The following is a 23,343-nucleotide window of genomic DNA, read 5'->3' as shown; positions in this document are numbered from 1 at the left end:
TACGTCCTTGCGGTAACGTTTACGAATTAGGGGTAAAAACAAGACAAAGGGTAAAAGAGAAACGAACAATATATAAATAACGAATTAATCAAAACATTGGTGGATTAGGGTACGAATCACGGGCAATCTTATCCAAAGCAGAACACGTTCGTGGAAGCTTTACACAATTACAGAGCCGCAAAAAACAATTGAACAGATACCGATCGAATTACGGTGGTACAAGTCACAGGATAACGAAAATAACTCACTAGTATCTAATTGGCCAGGACTGTTTTTAGGAGCCGAAGGTCGACTCGCAGAAACACGAGCGGTATTCTCCTTGATGGTGGCCGCGTCCACGGTATTTTGTCTCTTAAAATTACTACCGCTGCCACCAGTCACTGTTCCACCAGTCGTAGCAGTCGCGTGATTATGGTTCGTTGCGTTTCCTGGACTTGGTGCTGCTCCTAGCAAAATATAAACGTCGTATACGAAACGAGAATAGGATCAGTCGCGCGCGTAACAACGTGGGCTTTGGTCGTTACTAAGAGTTTTCCTACGAATATCCTCGTAGTAATTGCTAATCCTTTAGCACGGGGAAACACTGAAAATCAAGAGAAACTCTCGCTGAAACATAGACACGTTCGATGATCGAATCGCCACTACTACCTACATAGGCTTCGTGATAATCTCCTAATCAGCTGATAGATTTACTTCGTCTTTAAGGTTCGTCAGCATAGCGTAGCATACGTTACTAAGCGATACGTCCAATCCGGATTGACGCAGAGGTTATTAAATAAGTTTACAGTGGTAGTCGTTGATCTGGAATATGGCTGGAACGAGAGGTTTGACGGTAGTTACTTACGAAGCGTTTCAAGACCGGACGAGACTCGTCTACTTGGTTTTGGGTTGCTAGCGGAAATACTTCTATGAACACCTCTATGCGACGGACTCTGCACAGCGCCACCTGTGCCTCCGCCGCTTCCGCCACCTCCTCCGCCGCCGCCGCCGCCTCCCGAACCAGCTTGCGGTGGAATGTTGCGCAGCGACAATGAACTGCCTGACCGCGAGCCGTCGGATTCAGGCTACGAAACGAATCATTTTCATTTCTACTTCTTCATCGATCGCGTTAACCTTACGCGTACTTTCGATAAATCGAGTCTCCTTCCGTACTCACATCGGTTGTCTTTCTTCCTAAGAGTAAGTACGTGGCGAATACGTCATCGTACTTTGCCTGTCCTAAGGAATCTTCTATTTCGCTTCTCGTGTACCCCATACTAGCCAGGGCCTCTAAAACAAACAGGTGTAACGGCATAGTCACAACCACTAAAGATATCAGAATAATACGATCGATTCGACACAAGAGAAACATTACATTACTACGGCTTTATACACTTTCGCGATTTTATACACTTATAGATACAAAAGAAACATTTTCAAAAGAAGCCCGGTGCTATGCTGTGCGAAAAATATGCATTCACAGACGCCTCTTACTACCAATAATGCTATGGCTATTACTACTACCGCTACTAGTACTACTGTCACTAACACGGTTTCTAGTACTATTACTATTACTATCGCTATTGCGCATAGTTTGGCGCACACATTAAAAACACAGCCAGCTCTCGTACGTAGTAAGATCGTCTGACGGTCCTATCGATGCGAAGAGTTCAAGAATCGTTTAATTACGACCAACCGTTGCTTGATTAAAGAGTCGTATACCGTTCACGGAACTGTATAGCACGTTCGATGCCGAGCAGCGTTACACGATGCGACGCGACGTTAGTCGACGTGACAACTGGGTGGTCGTAAATCATGCAGTTTTATTATTTTATGTAGAAACAATAAATAGTAAGTGTTATGTACATACTGGCAGACTCACCTATCCTCTTGTGGTCTTTATAATCAGGTTCAGGTTCTAAGTACGGTTTTAATTCATCGTCGTCATATCCCATGTTCATCCATTTGTCTTTCATAATAGTCTAGAAGCAGAGAAAAATAGGAACGCTCTAGAAGCAGACACTGTACGCGGCCGTTGATCGCGTTACGTTCGCCGTGATTATCATGTCGGGCCGCTTACCTCTAGGGAGGCCCGTTTCGTCGGGTTGAGCACCAAAAACTTTTTCAACAGGTTCTCGCAATCCGTGGACATGTAAAACGGTATTCGATATTTTCCTCGTAGTACTCGTTCCCTCAGTTCTCTCAGCGTCGAACCGTCGAAGGGCAGTGATCCGGACACTAATGTGTACAATATCACTCCCAACGACCAAACGTCCACTTCGGGCCCGTCGTACTTTTTACCTAAATGGCAAACAAATAGATCGATGAAATCGCTGCTTTCTCTCGAAAGAAAAACAGAAAAGAGAAAGAAAAGAAGAGGAAAGGAGAGACAAAGTATACCCTGGAAAAGTTCGGGTGCTGCGTAAGGAGGTGAACCGCAGAAGGTATCCAACTTATTGCCCGGAGTGAATTCATTGCTGAAACCGAAATCTGCGATTTTGATGTTCATCTCGCTGTCGAGTAGCAAGTTTTCCGCCTTCAAGTCCCTGTGAATGATCTTCTTTTGATGGCAGTATTGCACGGCAGAGACGATCTGCCGGAACTTTGCTCTAGCCTCCTTCTCCTTCATTCGACCGTGCAAAACCAAGTAGTCGAAAACTTCACCACCACTAGCGTACTCCATTACCAGGTACAATGTTTTCTCCGTCTCGATTACTTGGAAAAGCTTCACTATGTTCGGATGGTCGAGCATCTTCATTATTCTGACTTCGCGGAACAGCTGTAACACGCAACGAACACCGATCACGTCTTCTCGTTAATAGCTTCGTTCTGACGACGATTCAACAACAACGCATTCCTTACCTTTTGAAGACTACCGGGATTTAATTGAGTCTTGTCGATGATTTTGATAGCCACTTCTTTCCCGGTAGGCACGTGCTTGGCAAGCTTTACCTTGGCAAAGTTACCTTTGCCGATTGTTTTGAGTAATTTGTACTTGCCGATGTGGGGCTCCTCCGAGGTCCGACTTCGAGACGAGAGTCGACCACCGCTACTCGACACTCCCACGCCATCCCCTGTCTGAAATAAACGCGGTAGATCTCGTTAGATTAAAACCGAATACGAGGGACGGTGGTGATTCTCGCATGGCGTTGCAGCTGCTGCGACAAAACTGAATTCTACCGACCGACTCAACGTTTCGGTCGTTTACGCGAGATTTCTCTATTCTCATATATGATATATATATATATATATATATATATCAGTCTTTGCTGGCGAAGTTCGAATTTTGCTCGAATTCGCTCGAGTTTGCACGACTTGTTACTAGAGCGCGTCGAGCTTTACGCACGCAATTCGCGTGTCGCGACCACGCGACCACGCGATCACGTTTCACATTTCCAGGGACGGAAACTCGTCGATGGGATTTAATCGAACCTCGTTAAAGAAACTTCATGCGAATTGCGTTTCTAATATCGTAGCGTTCGAGCGTACAGGCTGTGCAGAAATTTGTCGATGAAGTTGCATTGCAAAAGAAACGTGAAGATAGCTCGGAAGATGCAGAGATAATAATTTGTACAAGGTCAATTACCCGCGTATGGCCACGAGTGACCATCTTGCAAGAGGAGGCTGCAGCAACTTTCGAGGCCGCCAGTTTGATCGGTTTTTCTTCGGCGTGTTGCAAAGAAACAAAGAAAATCGACCGGCAATCGAGAAGATGTTGCTCGCAGCACCTTCTCCTTTATGGCGACCGACTCGATCGAAACAAGCTTTCGGCCGCTTCGGAGGTTAGCAAGAAAAGGGCATCAACGATCGGAACGCTCGAGCGAGTAACATTCGCTTCTCCGTCGTACTCTTCCCTGGCCATTTTCGTTTACAGCCGACGTGCACCAAGTCCGTATCACCTTATTCATAAATCAGCCAGATAAAGCGCGTATACGACATCGCAGATGTGGGAAGATGCGTCAAAGCGGAACAAACTGTTTTCTGTCTTTTCTGCGAGGGATCCTTCCCTGAGAATCGCATAATGACACACACGATCCGTTTTCTTTCGCGCTTTTCCGGTCCAACTATTTCGTAAACGATAGTAAAAAGATACTCGAGTTATCGGACAGAAGAGAGGCTTTTACCGAGGCAACGACGGCTCGCGTTGACTTTCAACGAAAGTGGCAAAGACAGGAGGGGAAGGGATTCGTACGGTTGCGATCGGCAGCCATACAACTGCGTGCGCGTGTCCAAAGCGAAACGAAACGAAACATCGTCTCGTTCGAACAATCTTCGCGAACGATTGCCGAGTAGCTTCCTGTTTCCTTTCACAAAAACCAGTCCGAAAGCGTGCACGAATCTCGACGAATATTAGAAACAGTCGTTTACGAATCAGCACGTATCACTCAGACACTGTTTGCGTCGCAAGATTGGTCGCTCGACAACAGCGAAAGTGCACACTCGGCTGTTCGCACTGTCGCCTCGATGAATTCACCGACGAGTAGTTCCTCCATTGGTGACGGCGAAGAACGAAAAAGGGGCGAGGAGCGTACACATCGATGGCGAGAAACGTAGATTGCCCGGTGTCGGTCGACCCGAAACTCGTTAGACGAATCGAAACGGCGCTCGAACGGAAACGAAAAAAGCAACGATCGACGCTCGAACACAAAGTCCCGGAGGCGTGCCACGAACGCGAACGCGAGCGCGAGCGCGTACGCGTCTGACGTCACTAATCACAATTGGCGGCCTTCGTCTCTGGGTTAGGTCGCGCGAGGACCGAGCGGAACGCATCCTCGTCCTCCGGTCGGTGACAGATCCGACTCCAAGGTGTCGCCACGCGATACCACGTACGAAACAGGACGCGTGACGTCCAAGGAGATTTTGCTCGTCGTCGCGTCACCGTCCGACGACTAGACTCGTATTTCACTTCTCCCTCGTATTCGTCGGTTAGAGCGGACTCGCTTGCCGGCCAAAGAAGTGCACAGCCGAGGGATGCGAAAGGAGAATCAATACGCGTAATGCCGCCACCCCCTACTGCTACTCTACAAGCGAACCACCCTTGATAGCCGAGCTTTCCCAGCTCTCCTTCCTTGTCCGCTTTCCCCTACGATTGTCTCCATGCGACCACCGCAATCACGAGCACGAACACAAGCACGACCACCGGCGGTATCGCGAGCATGGCGAACAAGTTCATGGCGATCACGACGATGACGACCACGACGATGACGACCACGACGACGACGACGACGGCCGCGACAACGGCGACAACGACGACGAGCACGACGATGATCACGTCTGCGCAAGCGTCAACCTCGGGAATAAGTACCGACTACCAACAACCCCTCTTACCAACTTTCGCGAATCACCTCCGTCCTCTGGGGCGCGCGATCGAAACCGAGTTTTCGCGTCGTCAGCTGATCACGCGTTCGATCGACGACCATCGTCGTTTCCGAATTCGTCGCGTTGTTAATTCGATGGGAGAAAAAGAACAAGACGAACAAGAACAAGAAGAAAAAGGCGAAGAGAAAGAAGAGGAAAAAAAGAGGAAAACGATCGAGTCGTGTCGAGCGAGTTACTTAACAGGAATTCGGTGTATTGCTCGGTTTGCAACGAGATACGATTTAAAGGGACTGGCGAGCCAAGCGCTGGCTTAACGCGTGAAGAGATTCGATATTTTGGACCGGGTCGCTTCCAATCTGCTGAGTCGGGAGGAAAAAAGAGGGGAGAGGGGACGAGGAAGAAAGAAGATAAGAAACGGGATGCGGGGTAAAGCGCGTGACGCAAAAGTGGGAAATCGACTTTGATGGGTTTCACGATCGTTAGACGATACACCCTCGTACGAGCGAGTAGACGCGCAAGCCATCCGCGTCGTTCTAGCTGAAACGGACGAGGAGCAGACTGCGAGTCTAAGTAGGTAGGTGATCCGGGCGTGTATGTAAATGCGTTTACGCTGCTGTGCTCTCGTTATACTCGACTGGTCAGCCGGGGTTTGTAACTACGTTCGCCGAACGTGGATACGACGACGCGACCGACCATCGGTCTCGACATCGCTCATCAGCATTCCACTTATCCTATCGAGTCGATGGTTCGATCTGTATGGGTTTCGCTGCGATTTAACGTCGTTGTTCGAAGAAGAGACAAAACGGTAAACGAAAATTAAAACGGAAAGAAATCGAAAAAGAAAAGAAAAGAAAAAGGTTTGAAAAGAGAAAAGATGAAATAATGCTTGTCATTGGGAAATTTCCCTCGACCATCTCTCTCTCACTCTCATTCTCTCCGTCCGCTCTCCAAAGGATTTACTACTTCTATTTAATTGCCGTCCATTATAAACAATATCTACCTCCTTCTCATTTATGCCACTCTTCTGCATGATGTCTGACGACGGTTTGATCGCGTTGTTAACCGCATTGGTTTGTCGCCGTTGTTGCTGCCGTTGATCTTTCTTCGCGTTGTTGTTGGCCCGTGCCGCGACGAACGCACGCGCTTGCTGCACCATCCTAGTCTGCGCTCGAAGGGGCACTTCCGCTTCCTGTGCTCGCCTCGTGTCCGAGGCTGTCCTTGACAATTTCGTCGTCGCTTTCTTCGTTGTAACACCCGCGTTTCCCGTCGAGTTCCTCGTCGCGTCTCCTCGATGCAACGGAGAGGCCCTTTTCGTTTTAATTCATCGATGGTCATTCTCTAACTCTGTCGTTCGTCGTTCTTTTTTTTTTTTTTTCTACGATTTTAGGCGTTAGATCGACGTGCCTCTTCGTCGCGCTTGCCTTCGCCCGGCTCTACGGGGCGTATTGCCGAGCGTGTTCGACGCTTCATAAAACGAACGACACGTCGATGATCGCGATACGCGACGCGTTGCACGCGCGAGAAACGGATCTCGCAGAGTCACGCCTTGCCGGACGAGTCAACGAACGAGAACGGAACAGATTTAAGGGAACCGAGAAAAAACAACTAAATGGATAAAAGATAAAAAAGAAAATAGAAAAAAAAGACAAAAAAGAAAACAAAAAATAAGAGAGAAAGGAATGGAAATGGGACGGAAGACCGTAGTAGTGCGCGTTGCGAATGCATGTATATACGCGAAAGAATTATCATTTCGGTATGATGAGAAGAGAGAAAATGTTACCCCTCGGCTTCGTCATCCGTCACGTTTCGAAGTAGATCCTCGTGTTCCCTGTATCGAAGGTCCGTGTATAGAATTTCTGGCTCGAAATCCGAGCTGATCTCCAACTGGCGCGTTCTGGCTGCGAGAGTGTCCATTTCGATGGCCTTGACCTGCTGCTCCAATCGTTGAAGCATATCCGTACTCTCTGCGCCCGAACCTTTTCGCTGTTTCAGGATCAATTCGAGTTTAACCGGAAGTTTGGCGTCGCTGTCGGAACAATCGTCATCGCGTCGAGGACGAACCGCGATAGGTTGAACGATGTTCGAGTTTTTGAACGCCTTCAATTTCTCCTCGAGGCTCGCTTCGATCGCGACAGCCTTTTTACCGGCGATCGATGTCGCGTCGTTGCCAGCGACGCTCGGTGAACGTTTGACGACACCACCCTTCGTCGAAGGATTCGCCATGCTTCCCTTTTCTATCACTTGGAGACGATGATCGTGCTCCACCAACTCCCACTGCTTCAAATTGTCCATCGGTGTACGAGCTGTCGCCACGTACCTTCCGGGGGCCGAGGTGAGACTCGTCGGTTCTCTGTTCGCGGATCGGTATCCACCGATCTGACGTTGCTTGTTCTCCGTCGTCGCGACGTTCGGCGTTTCGAGGCTCTGCCGCTCGGTTTGCGATCGAATCGAGCTTCTGCTCGATTGGGCTCGAGAGAACAGACTTTCTCGACCCTCCATGGTCGATCGACGAAGAGGTTATCGCGTTCGAACGTTCTCTCTATCTCTCTATCTCTCTCTCTCTTTCTCTCTCGTCGCGAGAAAGAAGAGATACACTCGGCGGGATTCGATAGTTTTCCACGCGTCGTCAGCAAACTTTGGGAAAATGTTCGAACGTCGTGCAGCACCAGCGGCAATTCTTCAACATGGATCCTTCATCGACCGAATGGATCGGCTTCCACAGGCAGCTTGGCAGGTCGCGTTCTCTGTTAGAAAAACATGCGTTATCCTCGTTAAGGAGCCGCTGATCGCTTCGCTGGGCGACGATCTTCGTCGACGAAGGGACGATTATCACTCTTCACACGTTGAGACATTTATGTATGTATATTACCCAAAACCCGAGCACGAGGAACGAGGCACGAGGCACGAGACACGATCCAGCCGATTATCCTTCGCCGCTCTTATACTTTATTTCTTGTTGGCAACAATGACATATACATGTGTGTGTGTGTATATATATAGAGGTATCGACAAGCAAAAAGCAGCGGCGCGTACAGACACACTTTATGTGAACACGAAAGCTTTCCTCGACCGAGGCGAACGGTCGTGATTCGTGATACTTTCTTGGCGATCGATCTCGCCAGAGTACCAGGTGCGTCGACTCGCGGACAGGCGATTTCGATTATTCGCCGATTCGAAAAATCGAAGCGTGAAGGTGATTATGGTTGCGACGATTGCGACGAATACACAGGCCTTGTATACGTTGTCCGGCACGATTTTCTGATCGATGGAAATCGATGGTGGAAGGTGTCGATACACGGAAGGACAGGCAAACGAGGAAGAAACGAAAGAAAAAATACAACTAACGAGAAAAGAAAGTGGATGGCACCGATGTTACGGTACTCCGCGCGATACATCGAACCGACCGATAAAGATATGCCACGCACGCGTCTTTCCAAGGTGTTGATTCGTCGATCTTCGAGTTTATTTTTTCACTTGCTTATCGCTCGATGGTCGCTAGTAGCTCGCGCTCGAATACGAAAAGGCACGTTTTCTCCAGCCGAACGAACCGACTATTCGATTCGCCGGGGAATAGACATCGCCCGGCGGAAATTGTTCGAACGGAACGCCGCGGTAAAACTCGGAGAAAGCAACTTCGCAGTTAATTGCGAAACGGATCGGGGTGCGTTCGATGGAAAAGTTGGAATCGTTTCGAGTGCAGGTTGGTGAGCGCGATAAGAAACGCGTCTCTTTCCGTTGTAATAATCTCACGGTTGGCCTCGATGGCGGCGCGATATCTCAGAAACGGTACCGATTTCCCGACCAGAATAAACGCTACGCACCAACCTACGGAAACGTATGCAAATTTCTCGCGTTATCGACGTAAACGAATAGGAGAAGAGAAGAAAAGAAACGAAGGAAGCAACGAATCTGTACGCGGTAGCGAACGAACGTCGATGGCAGGTCGGAGAGGAAATTTTTGTTCGATCGACCGTAGTCGTAATCGTTATATCGTTCTATATCGAATACACGCAACGTATCTCTCCTTCGACTAAGTCACCGGTCGTCCAAGATGGAACGCTCGTGCGACGCGGCGGACACTTTGCGAAAAAAGGCGGATCGATCGCCGAAAAGGAACGAACGCTGCGAGGTTGCGCGTCAACGGTCGGCTACGAACAACTGGGTCCATTTCCCCCGAACGATAAGCGCACGACCGGCCAACTTGACTTCGTTAGACCGTTATCAGCGGTAGATGCTGATAAGCGATACAAGCAACCTAACTCGAGCTCGATTCCGACGCCCAAGTTGCGAGAATCTCCAACACGACCGAGCCAAGAAAAATAATATATTTTCTCCTTGTCGGTGGGAGCAATTTTTTTTTTTTTTTTTTTAATCGAAACGACAAGAACGATGACGAGTAAAACCTGAAAACTGATAAAGGCGCGTCTTCAAACAAACTAGCTTACAGAGTAAGGCGAGCCCTCGTCTTTTCTACCTAACGATAAAAGTATCTAGAATAGCTCAAAGTATCTGGTACTACCCAGTATATGGATTATCCGAAGGAGTTTCGCGTCGTAATTTTCTGAGAAGTCTGCTTGTAATCGATTTTCGACGGATCGCTTCGTTGCGACGATTCTCCGATTCGGTTTGCCAAGACGAAATTCCCCTCTGCGGATTTTCTTTCAAAAATTCCCACGGAAAAAGACAATTTTTGAGCAGTGCATCGTGACCGATAATAAGAGATTTCCGTTTTCGCTTACTCGCGTCGAGCGATTGGACAGGAAGCGAGTGAGGTCAAGGAGAGACAGAGAGGGAGAGGGAGAGAGAGAGAGAGCCTTCTTATCGCTGGCAAAGATGTTTAAATCGCGATTTCCGAGAAGGTTAAAACCTACCAAAGACAGTCAGCTATATCTGTATATCTGGTCTGGAGGATAGATTCGTCGTCGAGACGATAAAGCGGAGACCGCGCATTCCGCTTGCGTTGAATACGTAGAGGCAGTAAAGCATAAGTCGTGGTTAAGAATGGAACAGGTGGCTAACAAGGCTAACCTGGAAAAGATATCTCACTCTCGTCCGATCGAAATCGCGCCTCACCCACGTGAACTTGATGCGAGTTCTCGTTTGCATTCACCGCGTGGCAACGTGCGTACATAAGTAAAAACAATCAACGCGAAGCAGCAGCAGCAGCAGCAGCAGCAGCCAACTGTTTGCATCGAACGTTTACCAGCGTTCTGGTCCATCGAGCGCAGATACTTGGATATCGGCGGTAAGCAACGCTAAATGTTTAAACATTCGTTTCCATCGTACGCGTATTTCTCGTGGTTAATTCGGTGTGTAAACTTTCCCTTAAGTACGATATTAATCCGCGTATAGCGAATTATCCAAGATACAAGATAAACGACTGGTTCGAGAGAACTTGGCAAACTACGCCTACTGACGTACCAATTAGTCGTACGATTCTCGAGTAACGTGAAATTACACGCAGGTTACGTAAAGCCTCGGCGTCCACCTTCCTTTCTTTTACATTTTACCTTTCCGTTTTCAGGCTTTGCCCTTTTTCGATCGTTCCCAGTCTATCCTTATCTCGCTCGTTGGACAAGGATCAGGGAACCGTGTACAATTGTCGCGGAACGATATTCTTAAGAGTCTCGAGTGCGCTATTCGAATTGCGAAAAGAAACGTATTCTATACGCGTAAAACGATTCCATCGAAAGCGAAATCGAGGAAAGAGTCGGAGGAAGGAGCGATCGAGCGAAGAAGTTCGTGCGACGCATCGTCGATATATATCGCGTAAATTAGCTAGGCGCGCCAGTTTTCGCACTTATTCACTGAGTTTGTCCGATTGTTTTCGATCGCTTCACGTACGAAAACGATAAAATCGTGAAAAGATGGAGCGCGTGTACTCGACGAACGGCCACTGAAACGGCTCGCGTCGGGCAGTCTCGCCGATCCCCGATGAGACTGCATCCGGTGGACGCGACGAAGCGCGTTACGTGCCGAGCCATGCCATGCCGCGCCACAGCCATATGCCACGCTATATGCCGTCTTCGGCGCGACGCGAAAACTTCTCGCGAGTGCGAGCGCAACCGCGTACGCCAATTGCGGTCAACTGTGCGCGCGATCGACGAAAGCCGTGCTCGTGAGTCACGCGCGCGATTGATCACCGAGTCGATCGAGTAAACTTCGTTTCTCGTCTCTCTCGGCTGACGGCGTTCCTTTTCCAACGCGATCGGCCATCGTGTTAAGAGCTCAAAGTGCAAGTGCCGATAGCAGGTCTGTATTTGATCGCTTCGGTACCCTCGAGCCGCCATCTTTTCTACTGCCGAGACCATCGACCTTGAGATCTGTTGGATCACGCTCGCGACTTCTGCTTTCGCCTGGTCGCCGTAGGCGTACCGAAACGCGCGAAAATATTTTTCTTCCACCTCTCGACTCCACTAGTTTCGCATAAATCGCGTCCATTTCTTTACGAACTTCGTTGCTACAAACGGATCCACGTTCGAGCGCTATCATCGTATTTCGAGTTTAGACCTTTGGCTGAAATTTTCCACGACGTCCAAAGCGGAGGTTCTCGCGCCGTTCGAAAGGTCCCTTCCCTGAAGAGTCGTTGAAAGTAGCGGCGAGGTCGAGGATCGACGAATCACTAAGCGGCATTATCAACTGGAATGAACTCGACGAGATTGCGAGCGCGAGATAGTCGCGATTTCTCGTGACCTTCCGTAGACTAGTCGCGTTCGGGGCATACATTTCTCTAACCTTTCGCGGAGAAGATTATCGCGTCCCAACGTGCACGCTCGACGCCGAGTAAAAATGAAAGTTGATGTGCGCCGATGCAATGGCCCATTTCGCGTTATCTACGCATCCGACGATCGAATTCCGTTCGATTAGCTTCTACCTTCGATGAACGCGATCACAGCGACGGCGATTCGGCTCGTGAGGAATCATCAGCTTCCGAAATTTACGTCTGACGTTTGTTTGTCCATGTATGTGTATACAGGGTGAGTCAATAAAAGATACTTTCTGAAACAACTCGTTGCCTATTGGTTTCGTCGAAAAACCTCTTAAACGAATTACGCTGCATTCCCCGAGGGTCTCGTTGAATGGACGCTATTTCATTTTCTAATATCTTGCGTTTTCTCAGATATCAAGGTGATTCTTGAACTTTTTAAACACTGTGCCAAAGTATTAGAATGGTATTAACTTATTTATACCGAAGAACTGTTAGTTTGGCAGATACTTTAGCTCCAGTTTGTTAAATTTAACGTAGGAGAGGCAAGGAAAGGGGTGGGACGGTATTCTTTACCCGTTTACGTCACCTGTTTTTCCTGCGTTAAATTTGACAAATTCAAGCGAAAATATCTCTTAAACTAATGGTTCTTCGATACAAGTGGATTAACGCTTCTTCGTAGAGAATATACACAAAGAAATACGGTGCCGTTTAAAAAACTCAAGGCCAGCCTGATATCTAACGTGATATGAAACGTAAGATATCAGAAAATAAAATTGCATCCGTCCTGTCGTCGAGTCCCTCGAAGCGCGACATAATTTATTCAAGACAGTTTTCGATAAAACCAACGAGTTAACGAGTTACTTTAGACAGTGTTTCTTATCGACTCACCTTGCACGTTAGTCAGGCCGATGGTTCGCGGAAGTGTGACGATGTGAAAGAATTTTACGTACCTTATCACGCTCTCTATGCATTTACGGAGAACGAAAAGGTAGGAAACAAAGGGAACAATGTTACAAAACAGCTTATTAAATGGAATTTTACAAGAAGAAAGGCCGGTAGAGCCAACCGTTTCGTGTCTACGTTTTGGAAGGAACTAGCTTTAGCCTCTGTAACGAGGCGTAAATTTTCGTACCGCGTGTAACGGACTGTTCCGACAAAGGAAATTCGCCGTAACAAAGGAAATTGTGGGGCAGAACGAAGATCGCGCTGGTACGCGACTGGCCGTGAGCCGCGTACGAGAAAAGAACCCGATGAATCGATACGAAACGAGGGCCAACGATTACGAACAGTCCTTCTATCGTAGTTGCATCTTTTCCCGTTTTGTTATCGATCGGATCAATGAAGATCGATAACCGCGTGACGACAGACCAACGATAACGGCGATGTCGCGAGATAGCATACTTTTTTCTGTTGTCATCGCGGACATATCGAATTAGCGACACACGCGTCATAGACGTCGAACGAAACGAAGAAAGACGAAAAGTGGGAGAATTAGTTGTTTACCGAAAACCGACTAGACATCATCGATTCCGCGAACACGATCGACCAAGTAATTGACACTGATTCGTCAGTGACTCGCTATTTGTCTTCTTGCTGGCATCTCTCTCTCTCTCTCTCTTCCCCTCCCTCGCTACTCGAAGATACGCACGACGATCGTTTCCTTCTGTTTTCTTCCACTTCCATCGTTGTCGTTGATCGTAGTAGCAAGACAGGGCCAGTTTCGTATTGCGAAGGATCTCGCGATCATATTCGTTGGCGATCGTCGCATGGAAGATAAACGACGGAAATTCCAAGCGAAATACGCACGCACGACTGCGAGTTGAACTCTCCGTATCGATACACTCGAGGTGAGACTAATCGTAAGAAATTTCATTTAGCGAGGAATGCGAGTCTCGGTATCGATGGAATATTCCCGTGTAGGCCGTAACCTCGCAGAAAAGTCAGACTTTCGCAGTAACCGAGTTACGTTCGATGCCTGGCACGCCCCTTTCTATCATACAGATAATTTACCAGCACCTTCAACGAGAAACCCTGTTCTCGTACGGTCGAGCGCACGCTCGTTACGACGGCTGCGAACGAGGAAACAGAAGAGAAAAAAAAAGAAAACGATTTAAAAAGAAAAAGCACGCGGCCACAATCTCGATACGAACTGGTTAGGTTTCCGTTAACGTACATTTGCCTCTTCCTTCTCTGTTCTTTCGGCCGGCAAGCGATCGAACGTTTCGATTCCTCTTGTTTCCGTGATTCCAAAATCGAATCACGATAATGGGTTTATACGCGTTGCTCGCAAGCGCCGAGAACGCTCCGCGCCAAATACCGATTCGTCGTGTTTGAAACGAATAATTTCCTAATCGCGTTTTACAACTCGATAAACAAACGATGATTCTTATCGGGTTTTAATAACCACCGGAATAGCCACGGAACTCGTTCCGCCCTTTTAAATAATTCATAGAATTCGAATTGCCCAGACCTACACCACGTACCGACATTGGCCCGTCCAGTTCTCGGATCGACCGACTCTTGCAAAATGTATGGGAGCAATGCAACATTGTTTTCGCGTAACCTACCTATTCGTGTTGGTCTACGCTTATCAAAGACTTTTTTGACGCTCGTTATACTCGCGAGATAACGAACCGTTCTGTTCTTCGTTTACATCGAAGGAAACGTTCAACGGATGAAAGAACCTGTAAGAAATACGTCTCGATAGCGATAACAATTTTACGATTTTTATGGAATCTGTTTGCGACATCGACTCTGTGTTTCGCCACCGTCCAAGTGTAACGGAGTAGAAAAAAAGACTACGCGGAGACAATAGTCGAAAATATAGCGTTCGCTGCGACAATTGTTGCAAGTAACGAGAATATGTCGAAGCATCTAAACCGACTGAATCAGGAAACAAGGTCTAGCGTCTACTAATTGTTTATCATGCACGTGTCCGCCCGATATGACCTAGCGTTGGCTTTCAGTTGTGCAAGCCACGCGTATGAAAATATCCAAGTTGGTTTACATAATTCTTCCTTAATCGGTATCGTATGCGCAATTGGGAATTTCGAATCGACATAGGAGCACAGTTATCGCTACGATACTAAAGTGTCGATTTTCTTCGTAATCATCGCAGGCGAATCGATACTCGATATACGGCGACAGCTTCCTCGTTTCGACATGCGCGCGAACGGCGTTCCTCCTCCAATATTCGACGGTACAGCCAAATTTCGAATTCGCTGCTAATTACGTACTTGTTACATAGGAGCAGCAAATGCACGCGTCGGTTCGCGAACAAGCATCGATGACGTCAAGCTCGTGTAATTTGCCTGACAAATTTCCTTTTCTTCTCTTTTTGCCCGGTCGCGCGAAATTCCACGCGAACAACCAGCGAAACGCTAAAGAAAAGAAGGCGGAATGGATCGTTAAGGAAACTGCGAAATCACCGAATATCCAACGCTGCCCGTTACGAACAACGTATTTCATCAGCTATTATATTTTAAACGGTGTCCAAAATAATTTTCAGTAAGACTACAGTCGGCTACGGAGGGGAATGTCGATTCGTTAGATGGAAACGGCCTTGATAAAACTCCCATCCAATGTCCGTACAAACGTTGCATATGCACGTACGGATGGACAGTCCCCTGATGGCTATCGCGGAAGTGAATCGTTTAAAGTACATACGAGCCGTTGTTAGCCGGTGTCGGCGAAAGATAGTTTACCGTCACCAATGGCAACTAGCTGTTTTTTTCCAGCGAGTTTCACCTCAGTAGCAAAATCGCAACGCTGGATATTTGGCGAAACATCGCTATGGACGTCGTAGAAAGCCGCTACCGTGTCTGCTCTTCTCCTTGCAAACGGATTTTTCCATTTCCATACAAGCTGTTCGTAGCTTTGTGTAAAAGCGTCGTAAGAATATCGGTACGTACGCGTGTTGGATGCGATTGCACCGTTCGTGTTTCGCGATACATCGTACAACGTTGAAAGGGTATTTAGCGCTTAAGTAAAAGCAAACTTGCACTCCGAGAGTTCTTTTGACCCCCGATAATCTACGGAATAGATAGCGCAGCCGAAGTGAATTTTAATAACTTCGCGTCGTCTTGTGTAACTCGAACGAGAGTTTGGATAAGTCGGTTTGAGGATAGGTGTGGCTTCGATCGAGGATTACGACGATCTTTGTAATTGGTTGGAAACTAGCGAAATACCATCGGACGTCGATCGCTGATAGACCGTGGCGAATCGAATCACGAAATGCTAGGAACGTAATCGTGCCGATTTCCTCTTATTCTACTTTTCTCTAAGATCGCGTACGACCGATCGTGTGAACCGTGTACACGTTGGATCACGTCACTGTAATCGTTACTAAAAAGACACCGCCCACTCGACCAAGCTTTCAATCTCCGAGAAACGTCTGGCGTTGCAAACGAACGCTATTCTCATATTCAAAGGCAGAATAGGTGTTAGTCACGTATGTAACAAATAGATTCGTTTCGTTTCGCTAACCTAATAACGCGATAAAATCGCGCGTCCAGTTCGCCGTTTATCAAGGTCACGCATGTTTCATAACCATCGCTGTATCTTGGCGATGCAGAAAGCGCGGATTCAACGAGTTCGTTACATCGAAATTGCGCAAAACGATGGAAACGTTGGATTTGCCTTCGAGGAGATCGCGAAAGCGAAGAAAAAGTAGCTACGTGTCGCGCGTATTTTCTCGATATCGAAAGAAACAACTCTTGTTGGAGTAGACACGGAATCGTTAGACGATTAAGTTGGCGATTTAAGCGGAAAACGATGGCGTATGATCACGCAGCCGAGTTATACGGTAACGTGCATGGCTGCGCGTACATTCTTCGATGGTGAAAGGAAAGCGAGTCGAGAAGCATACGCCAAGGTATGTATATACATTGTTCGCACAGGTAATCGAGAAACGCACACTATCGTTCTTCTCACCTTCGTAATTCCCTGTTTGCTGTCTCTGTCTCGAAGAATGGATCGTACAGGATACAGCGAGACGCTTAATCGAATTAACAGAGACGTACGAATGTTTGGAAAGAAAGACGCAGACTCGTACCAGAGATTAGATATCGAGAACACTACCTCGTCGTTATGGCGTAAGTGCGATGTAAATGAGTTTTCGTAAAAAGGGAGCGGCGGAGTATACATCGCCATCGCTTAGACAACGAACCGAATAGATTTCCTCTATCGGCAGACCAATCGACTCGTTGCGTTCCAAAGGAGCACCCGGTCGAGAGAAACGGCCGTTTCACAAGCTACGATACAAGCTACGAGAATTCATTGTTCCGCAACGAAGGAAGGAGTAATTATCGTTTTCGTTGGAGGTTGCAGACGCGCTGATCCAACCTTGTTTCGACGTTTCTAAGCAAGTCGTGCGCCGCACGCGTGTCACCGTAACACGCTCGAATCTACGATACGAGTGGAGTCGTTTCGCGACGTCTCGGCTCGTTGTAACCTTTTGCGACTCGTAATTCTAAGGGCAATTAAGCAGCAAACAATTATGCTATTGACGAGTAGCACAGCTGGTTCGCGGAGACGCTCATACAATACCCTTATATTACGATAATTAAACAAGATCCACAAAGACGGTTCGTCGGAATTCGCACCGCTTCAACACGCTCGCCATGGAAACAAGAACGTTGTTTCTTTCTTGCGAGTTTCGCCTTCGTCACCTTGCGCCGTTTGGCTTGTTTCGTCCATTTTCTTCAGATCGAACGTACGCTTTTTTATTTTCAAAAGTCGAAGCTCTGTCTGCAATCGTCGACGTGTTGCGCAAGCGTAGGCGATATTCTTGGCAGCTCGTCATTGCAGACATAAAGAGAAATAAATCGGTAATTTACGAGAAGGCTGATCACAATGCGATTACGTAAACGCGTGTGAACCGTCCGAGCAGAAACCCGCTCGAATCGCACCGTGACAAACGGAACAGTGAACCAATCGAGAAATCTGTAAGGCAGATGAAACGATTGATACGGTCCCAGCCAAGCCTGGCCGGACGAAGCGGGAAAATCGTAAAAGACACGACGATCGTTGAAAATATCCTGCTTCGCGCTAGACGTGGATTTTCTCGATAAAATTATCTCGACTAGCAGATAGCTTCCACCAACATCGCATAGATAGACGACGACGACGACGACGACGACGACGACGACACGGATATTCCGTATGCCGTTCGCACGCCTGGTGCTCGCGCGAACTATAGCGCGGAGAAAGGGAAGAATATCGCGAATAATTTTTCCACGACACGGCGTCGTTCTCTTACCTGAAGTCTAACGCGCAGCCTGGAGTGTCGTCTTCCGTAAGTGTTTCTGCTCGAATGTTGATCGGAAGATGGCGGGAGAGGGGGCTGAGATCTTCTGGCGGTTGGATCATTCGCATTGTTCGTTTTATTCCTTACAATGGCCAGGTTATTCGCGCGATTTCCATTTGCCGCCTGCACGGCCGCAGCGGTGTTCGAGGACGGCGCGTCCCGGTGACTTTTTGTCCGACGAAGCAGACGGCGCACGGTATTTTTCACGGTAGCGGCCAGATGTGTACCGCCACCTCCACCGCCGCCACCGCCGCCTCCGCCACAGCGTTCGCCAGTTTCGTTAGCCGTTTTATATTCGACCATTTTTGATCTGATCGTGGGAGCAGGTACCACTTTGTGGTTACCTGTCTCTGTCACGTACATTCCAGCCACGTTGTTGTTCGGCTGTGGCCCAATATCGCCGACTTTTCCTTTCGGTCTCTCTGCGCGATACCTGGCTTGCTGCTGTATGTGTTCTCTTTCCGATCGCTCTCTTCTTTTCGATACACTCTTTGTAAAAGTTCACACGTTTGTCGACACCACGACGTACCGGTTAACCGATAGACACAAAATGTTCTTCCACTTGTTTCTCACCGTGTATCTCAACGATACATCGATTAAATGGAACGATTCTTTGATGTCCTTTTCCACGGAAACCATCGAATCGTGGCAGAAACGCGATAGCTCGTTCAAATTCTCGCGCGTATTATCTTCCTCTAGAATTTCTGTTTCCTAGCAAGAAATCGATACACGTTTCACATTCTCTACGCTTTGTCCGTTGTCGTCGATTTCAACTCGAGAGGATGGCAAAGTATTTCTACGGGAGAAGAAGAGAAGAGAGAGAGAGAGAAGAAGAGGAAGAAGGAAAACGAAGACTTCCGAAAACCAATACGATCGCTCGACGAATAACGCGATCGACTTCCGTTTGCTTTATCGAAAGACCGTCGATCGGATGCCGAGACGAAGAAACACGAGCGATTTTGTGCGAACGAGTGCGAATCTTTAAGGGTGCAGGTGTTGCCAGATTATCGCGGCAGGTGGAAGCGAAGAACTTGTTCGAGTGGCCACTGAAAGTTTCCGAATACAACGAGTAAGGATTACAAGCGGTTTTTGCTCGAGAGTCTAACATCTGTGAAACGTGGCTACCTTTGTACGTCGAAACGATTAAGTTACTTTCACAAAATCGTGAAAAATCCTTTATTCCTTTTAAATAAGGTGTCTCTCTTAAGAAACGGATCCTAGTTGGTAAATACCTGGTTGGTACCGTAGAAACTTGAAAGAACGTGCGAGCGATAACGAACTAATCGTTGGCAAATCCCTTTTTGTCAAACTACGTTATCTTTCGACCCACGTTTCAATGCCGTTGCCGTGAGATTCCAACGAGTCAGAAACTCGTCTCTTTGCTCGCTTGCCACGCGTCGACGACAATGGAAACTTTTGCGTACGCGATCACACCAAGATTACGCGACTCGAACATCGTGTCGACGATATATGTACAGTTGCTCACTGTATGCACGCCGGACAATCGAATCGCCCAACAGCATGACAAACGCGCGCCCCCTCCCCCTTCCGGAAGAAGGAGAAACAGCCGATGATATTAGACTCGCAAAATGTTCGATATTCCGATAAATCGACCTTGTCTTCGACCTATTACTCAATCATCTTACTATCGCGAATTATGTAATTCATCGAAAGAGGAAAGTAACTCGCGCTTGAGTCACGATTCGTTGCAGTTAGGTATCTGTCATCGATTCGATTCGAATACGCGTGTAAAATGCAACACGGTTTCGGTTCAACGAACGCCTATAATACGCCTACATGTGTGTCGTTAAGTATTAGAAGTTCGCGATAAAGCAAAGAAGTTTACGACACGAGACCAGCCGCGATCGGCCAACACGGCGTTATCTGCGATTCGTGCTTCGTCAGTTTCCAATTCCCTTTAGACGTAGCCACAAAAGAAATCCGGTACCGATGTCGTGCAACTCGCGAGCACGAGTCTTTGAGAAGAATTCTCGTCGAGAGTATCAAAATCGTTGCTATTCGTTTCCGTTTCGACTAGTCGATGACGTCTACCTGACTTTAACCCTTTTAGCGCCACCCAAAATAACACATCGTTGATCGTTCCGCAAACGAGTAAACAAAGATCGTGCACAGAGAAAAGGATGTTTACGTCGATAAGTTTATCTATACCGGATAGCAGTGGTCGATCGCTCGGTCAAGTTTAAAGCCACTTTTGTCAAACCTGTCCACTCGTACCGTCGAATTCGCGTTCAAGCGGGATTTCCGAGGTTTTCACGGAACACCGGATGCCAGCAAGATCCTGTCGCGAACGTACTCTCCTCACAACTATGCGACAGTTTTGAGAAAGACAGCCAGACAAACAGACTACGAAAGAGGCAGAGGTGGGGGGGAGATAGGAATGGAAGGAGAGTTATAAAGAGAGAGAGAGAGAGAAAGAGAGAGAGAGAGAGAACGAGAGCGCGTACCCGACTTCCTAATGTCGTTAAGTTAAACTAATTAGGCCAGTTCTTCGATACCCGAACAAGTACGTAACCTTAAGCTATATAGCGGTGCAAACGTAGATCGCGTGGTCCGACCACGAGGTACTTTGCCTCGTAATATTTTCCAGCTAGCGGATGGTTGACAATTTTCGCGCAGACCGTGCGCGCGCGTGGCAGACGTCAACGTTGACGTAACCGAGACGGTGTTCGACGACCCTTTCCATCGACGAACGAATGGAAAATACTCGATCACTTTCGAAATTGCTTTTAATGCGAAGCTCGCTCGAAACGAAATCCGTCCAGCTGCTCGATGGGGACGATCACCGGGTTAATAATAATAATAATAATAATAATATAATAATAATAATAATAACAATAAGTACATATATGTACACGTGGCTCGCTGTTTAGGCTAACGAAAGAGTATCATCGGTAGAAAGACCGGTTCGACTAGATTTCGCGTCGAAGGTGCGAAAATTCGCACCGGGCTGTTTCGCGTCGTAAAACACTAGAACTTCGAATTTTTCTTTGGGTTTGCTAAAAAAGCGACAAAGAGAACAATAGCTGACTGCCGATCTTGGCCAAACCTGTTGCATCAGCGGAACGCAAATTAAAAGACAATGGTAGCACACAACGAGCGTACCGAACTAGCCGCGCAATGTCACCGATCCGTTCGTTACTCGCGTCACGCGTCTCTTCGTTGTTCGCTGCTCGCGCTAAGCTTTCGATCGATAATCGCCGTTGGCCGGTGTGAGTCACCGGCGAAAATGTAAATTCTTCTCGTGATCGACGCACGGAATCATCGATAAACGGCGATGGCGATTGAAAAAAACACAGCGACTCGGTGTTTTCGATATCAGAGGTCAGACATTTTTAGTTGTTCGTGGTATCAACTTCGCTTTGCCGAGCATTGCCGTTAAGCCTACGTAACGTACAGTTATCGTCGATAGAGTTAACGTTCCAGACTTGTCCTATCGCATACTAATTGACGCGCGCTATTATGCGATTCACGGTCGACCTACAACTCGAAATGTTCGTTCGTGATAAGACCTTTTCGGAAGTATTCGAAAGAATGAAACGGACGTGCGAACGAACGGGCGATCGAATGGTTTGCGCGCATCCTTCGCTTTCCACGCGTTCGTTCGTTGCAACGGGAAGGCGATGGAACAGAATGGAACAAAAGGATACAGAAAGAAACACGGTGTATACCTTGAAGTAACTCGTTCACCTTCCGTAGAGCGCAGCATCTCGAGCAAAACGACAACAACGAGAAACGTTCTCGGGATGGGTAGTTCCCGCACGATCGACACACGCGCGACGAATTGCGATTCCGATCGCGTATTTGTTTATTAGGGGCAGCGTCGAACGATAAGAATCGTGTCGAGTTACGAGACAAAAAATCGAAGCGCGGTCGTGTCGATTTCCCGCTCTGTTTACCGTATCGGTCGACGAAAATCGAACTGAAGGACACAGGGTGACTCGCATCGAGCGAACCGCGATCGAAACGGAATTAGCAAACGAGTCGAGCGAGTATGCTGCTCGATCGCGAGTCTCTTGCTAACTGAACGTAGAACGGCCGTGACGGAGACACGCGAGCGCTCCGCTCGACCCGAGCTCTTTCGTTACTGGATCTTACACCGCCGCCGATACACTCTCTCCCTTTCTCGCTCCGTCTCTCTTCTGGCACGCATATTCTCTTTCCCTCTCCTACTGCCCCCTATGCCGTCTCGTGTCTACGCGTGCACGCATATCATCGTATTCGACACAACAACGCGTAAACGACAACATTGTCGCTAGTGATTCGTTCAAGTATCGTTGCCTGAAATCGGAGACGAATCTGTTTCTCTCGTTAGATCGAGTCGTTTCGGGAAGACGTTGGTCAGTTTCGAAAGGTTGCTCGCGGAACACAGTTGCGGACGAACGTGCGCGATATACCGACTCGAAATCGGTTTCGATATTATCCATTGATGAACGACCGGCGAAACGTCGAGCGTGCAGGCATCGATAGCGTTTAACGCCGGCGGCGGGTGAGGTCAGCAAATGCGCTTAGGACTTGAGCGACGGCCCTCTTTTATGCACCGTACGTTTACCCTAGTCACGTACAACATCGCTGAACGTGCATGCATTTCTGCGTGCATCGGATGCCGCCGCTTGAATAGAAATTAAACAGTATCGCGCGCCTAGATACGTACGTTCGTTGTGCAACGAATATATTTCAAGCGAACGAACGCACGAGGTAGGTACGGATGGGGGAAAAGATAACACACAGAATAGACAGATAAAAAGGGTCAGAGGTCCATTAAATTAATTGACTTTAGAAGTCGGTGCATGGTAAAAGATGCACGAAACGAGTCTCCTGAGACCGTGTTCACGGATAAAACGTTTAATGTCAAGGTAAACCGGTTTGACTTTTACGCGGTCCCTTAATCCCTTTGTCCCGTTTCTCACAGGAGATCGCGGTTTTCGTCCCAATGGACCTTCCTCCTTTCTCCGCCAGAGCGCCTCGTCTCCGCCATCTTCCGAATCTATTTGTTTCTCTCGGCGCGCAG

The 23,343-nt window shown here is 47.9% G+C and overlaps 1 protein-coding gene across 24 annotated transcripts in view; it reads right to left on the bottom strand.

Annotated features, from left to right (window-relative positions):
• Positions 1-23,343, bottom strand: part of LOC117213061 (serine/threonine-protein kinase MARK2-like) — a 49,429-nt gene that overhangs the window by 14,120 nt on the left and 11,966 nt on the right. For 8 of the 24 annotated variants that reach the window (XM_033458303.1, XM_033458301.1, XM_033458304.1 and 5 more), the window contains exons 2-10: positions 7,079-8,042; positions 6,299-6,605; positions 2,842-3,057; positions 2,380-2,758; positions 2,060-2,280; positions 1,850-1,961; positions 1,157-1,269; positions 845-1,064; positions 249-446 (exon numbers count right to left, since the gene is read on the bottom strand). In XM_033458303.1, the coding sequence (XP_033314194.1) occupies positions 249-446; positions 845-1,064; positions 1,157-1,269; positions 1,850-1,961; positions 2,060-2,280; positions 2,380-2,758; positions 2,842-3,057; positions 6,299-6,605; positions 7,079-7,797 (2,485 nt within the window). In that variant the 5' untranslated portion in view covers positions 7,798-8,042. Of the gene's footprint in view, positions 1-248; positions 447-844; positions 1,065-1,156; positions 1,270-1,849; positions 1,962-2,059; positions 2,281-2,379; positions 2,759-2,841; positions 3,058-3,565; positions 4,024-6,298; positions 6,606-7,078; positions 8,043-18,266; positions 19,085-22,003; positions 22,392-23,343 lie in introns of those variants that run through there. The other 16 variants (XM_033458316.1, XM_033458315.1, XM_033458317.1 and 13 more) reach the window with 9 other exon arrangements.

The sequence above is a fragment of the Bombus bifarius genome, unplaced genomic scaffold, assembly GCF_011952205.1.
Source record: "Bombus bifarius isolate JDL3187 unplaced genomic scaffold, Bbif_JDL3187 scf7180000008490, whole genome shotgun sequence".
NCBI lineage: Eukaryota > Metazoa > Arthropoda > Insecta > Hymenoptera > Apidae > Bombus > Bombus bifarius.
The sequence above is the reverse complement of the archived record's forward strand: the minus strand, read 5'-3'. Positions and strand labels throughout refer to the sequence as shown.